This window comes from Seriola lalandi, unplaced genomic scaffold, assembly GCF_002814215.2.
Source record: "Seriola lalandi dorsalis isolate HSWRI2012SDOR001 ecotype SW California unplaced genomic scaffold, Sedor1 jcf7180002054692, whole genome shotgun sequence".
Lineage (NCBI taxonomy): Eukaryota > Metazoa > Chordata > Actinopteri > Carangiformes > Carangidae > Seriola > Seriola lalandi.
In genome coordinates this window covers 318,706-322,305 of record NW_019525245.1, presented here as the reverse complement: position 1 = coordinate 322,305, position 3,600 = coordinate 318,706, and the positions used below count along the sequence as shown (strand labels likewise).

At 43.8% G+C, this 3,600-nt stretch overlaps 1 protein-coding gene across 1 annotated transcript in view; it reads right to left on the bottom strand.

The window, feature by feature from the left end:
* gata2b (GATA binding protein 2b) overlaps window positions 1–3,214 on the bottom strand; it is a 9,771-nt gene extending 6,557 nt beyond the window's left edge. The window contains exons 1-3 of the mRNA XM_023423377.2: window positions 3,059–3,214; window positions 2,354–2,774; window positions 1,165–1,761 (exon numbers count right to left, since the gene is read on the bottom strand). Of these exons, the coding sequence (XP_023279145.1) occupies window positions 1,165–1,761; window positions 2,354–2,579 (823 nt within the window). The 5' untranslated portion in view covers window positions 2,580–2,774; window positions 3,059–3,214. The remainder of the gene's footprint in view (window positions 1–1,164; window positions 1,762–2,353; window positions 2,775–3,058) is intronic.
* Between the last annotated feature and the right edge of the window lie 386 nt (window positions 3,215–3,600).

Here is a 3,600-nt window from a genome sequence, read left to right as displayed (position 1 = left end):
GTTAAGATGTCAGCTCCTATTTCATAGAAAACAAGTCATTTACAGTGAGGTTAGGTTTCCCGCCGTGCTAATAAGCTGCTTAAACACAATCAGGTTTCAAGCTGGAAGTCTCCTGCCCTGTAATCAAATAACAATCAGGACAATGTATTAATGTCTTATGTAACAGAGAAGCGACTCCAGCCTAAATACTGAGGTTTTGGCTCTGTGCACCTGCAGATCTTCCTTTCACACCTCTGGGCTGGATCCAGCTCAGTGTTCTGCTGCAGCCAGATCAGGCGTAATTACAGAGTCATGGTTAACAAAAGAGGATTATCAAAGTCTCTCTGTGTTGGAGAACAGTGGCGTGCAGGCTTAGGCCTTTGAAACCATTTATTATGGGGGAAAAATATTATTATTGTGATTATTATTTTATTATTATCATTTTTTTTTATTCTGTCCCAATTTCCAAAAGCTTGATGATGCTCAGATCACAGCACATTTGCAACAGGCGGTCTACATTTAAGATAATTTACAGAATGACTCAAAAAGAAATTAACATCAACATTATTACTTTGGAATATATTAAATGGCTTTTATGGGGATGTTAATTTTAATGGTTTAATATAATAATCCAAAAGTGAAAAACAGTTTCTCATTTAGGTTTTTGTTTTTATTGGTCAAAGCTCAATTTTTTTTGTTGTTGTTGTTTTTTTCCCCTAATTCGAATAATGTTTTTAACTTGGATAATTGCATTAGCTCATGAACAGTTGTATGAAATCAACCTTATAGAAGCAATTTGCATAACATTCATAATGGATTTTAATTGACAGTTCGCTTGTGTGTTTGTGTGAATTAATTTGTAACAACAACAATAATCCTTTTACAGGAATATTAACACAGCAGTGTGTGGATTTTAACGTGGCACGTAAATACACGGTGCAAAACGATGCAACGCTGCACGAATATAGGGCCAACAGACTCAGCGTGTTACGACAGATACACACATTTGATCTACATTTAAGTGCCACGGGACATTTTTAAAATGTGAAGTTACTTTGTAACCGCCTGAGACCTTTCAGTTTTAGTTTGAATACCACTGACTCAACAGGAACGAAACAGCAGATATAAATACAGCATAAGTCTTTTTAATGTGTTTTTTATGTGGTGTGGTTCCAGTGGACTCACCGGTGCAGGACCGTGTCTTGCCTTTGTTCTTGGGGTTGAAGCTGGGTGATGCTCCCAGCAGGCTGCCCGGGTGAAACAGACTGCTGCCGTACTCGTGTGCCGCTGGGAGCGAGTAGGTGGGATATGTTGGTATGGGATGGTGGGTGGAGGGGGTGTGAGCGCTCATGGAGGCCAAGCTGCTCCTCAGCGGACTGGATCCCTCCATCTTCATGCCCTCCGTTAACGACACTTGGTATTTGATAGATTCCTTCTCGTCCATTCTGGTGGCGGAGGACGAGGGAGACGCGGCCCCCGGGTCCGGCGATACGTCCTTTGGAGGCGTCGGGGGGAAAGTGTACAGATGCGGGCTCGAGTGGGACGGCGGCGTTAACGACGGTGCGGAGACCGTGTTTGAGTTGCTGCTGCACGGGTAGACGGCAGAGAGGCCGCCGGGGGACGCGGAGCCGGGGTGGTGCAGGCTGGGTTTGCTGAAGGGACTGACGGCCCAGGCGTTGTGGTGGTGGTGAGCTGAGAGGGCTGCTTTCCCCCCGTCCAGCCATGAAATCCCCGGGCTGTGGATGAGATGAGGCCGGCAGACCTGAGTCCCCGTCAGACGAGCTGAGAAATAACCAAACAGCAGATTAATTTATTACAGAGAAGATGACAGGCTGACTCATCGCGTAGCCTAGTGGTGTTTTCTATGACATTCAAGTTCGGTAAATAATTATAAGACTTGTTGATTCACTGGATACACTGCTCTGACAGAAACATGTAAATAAAGTAGCCAAAATACACCTATTGAATCAGTGCACTTAAATGTGAATTTAAATACACTCAGTTCGAAGTTACATTAACTATTTTAATCAGAATATATGTTATTACTTTGGTGAATGTCTGATATAAAATACAAAATCATCAAAGAACAGACAGAAGACTCACATTTTAATCCACATGTTAAACTCTGAAACAGAAAACTGTCGTGTTTTATATAAAAGAAAATTGAATAGAAAAATATTATTTGCCTGTTATTATAAGGCAAATATCAATTAAAGCATGAAGGTGATTATTTTCAGAAAATAACCGCCTCTAGTTTTGTTTTGCAACTCAACCTACTTTTCACATGTAGCCATGTTGTGAGTTTCTATCTAAGCCTACATCTAATTTTTTGTTGTTGTTAAAGTTGCCTCCCTGTGTTCCAGCTCCATCTTACCGTGCGCTTGGCTGTAGGACACTCTGGCCCTGGTGGAGTTGTGGTAGTACGGGTTTCCCTGTGAGTCCAGGTGATTAAAGAAAACATCCACCTCATCGGGAGGCAGGAGCTGCGCCGTGGGCTCCATGTAGTTGTGCCCCAGGCCGGGGTGGTGAGAGTCCGGGTGTTGTCCGTTCAGCACGGCGTGGTGATGCATCCAGCGAGGCTGATCAGCCGTCACATCCATCTCTATGGCTCTCTGTCGCGCGGTTTATAGAGCCAGAGAATATCCAGAGGGAGGACACAGGGTGGTTCAAAAATGTGTCCTTTACGAGATCTTCACTGTGTCCATTTACAGTAGAGAACTGATGCTTTGTTTTTGTTCCTCTGAGTTTAATTCCTCTCTTCTCCAGGACATCGAGTCGAGCTTGACACTGGAAACCTGCAACAAGCAAACATCAGATGTTAATATTTTAAAGGCAGGGGTGTTGTGCAGCCTGGTGTCTGTCTGTAAGCATCGCTTCTCTAAACGGAGAGCTTGTACACTCTATTTAAGTTGCATGCAGAGATGCAACTTAAGATAATGACAAAAAAATCATCTCCACCCACAACATTTACTGCCACATCACTCTTCACAGGCTGCTACTCATCCACAGCCCGTTTCGCCTTTACACTAATAACAGTCTAACAGTTTAACTCAGTGACAACAGGACAAACGTGCTGTACCTTGATATTGTTATTTTATCCACGGCGTCCGATCAGCTCACGCCTCTTTGGAAGACTGTCCCCTGTCCCTGGTCGCTGCTGCAGAATCTCCCCACGTTTCCTTTGCTGTTTGTCAGAGTAAACTCCGTCCACTGGGACTTTAACCAACATGTATAACTGTGGCTGACAGCGCGGGGCTTGTCAAGCTCAGGGGCGGAGTCTCCAATAAAGCTTTGACTCAGCCAATTGCACACCACCTCTGCAAAACCTCAGAGGCGGTACCCCTACCACCACCTCCACCACCATCACCAGAACATCACTGAAATATTTGTGTAGTGTTAATGTAGAGAGACGTAGTCTGGCTGCCTGGGCCAGGCCTATATTATTATGACTGTATGGGATTTAATGTTTCATCACCAGTCCAGGAAAATAATATCAATCTAAATGCATCAGTCTGTTGTGTGACTGTTTTTATAAGGGTCCATTGGGGTTGTGGCTATGAACAATTCATGATCAATGATCTGGTAGAAATGTAATGTTAAATAAAACAGAATTCAAAGTGT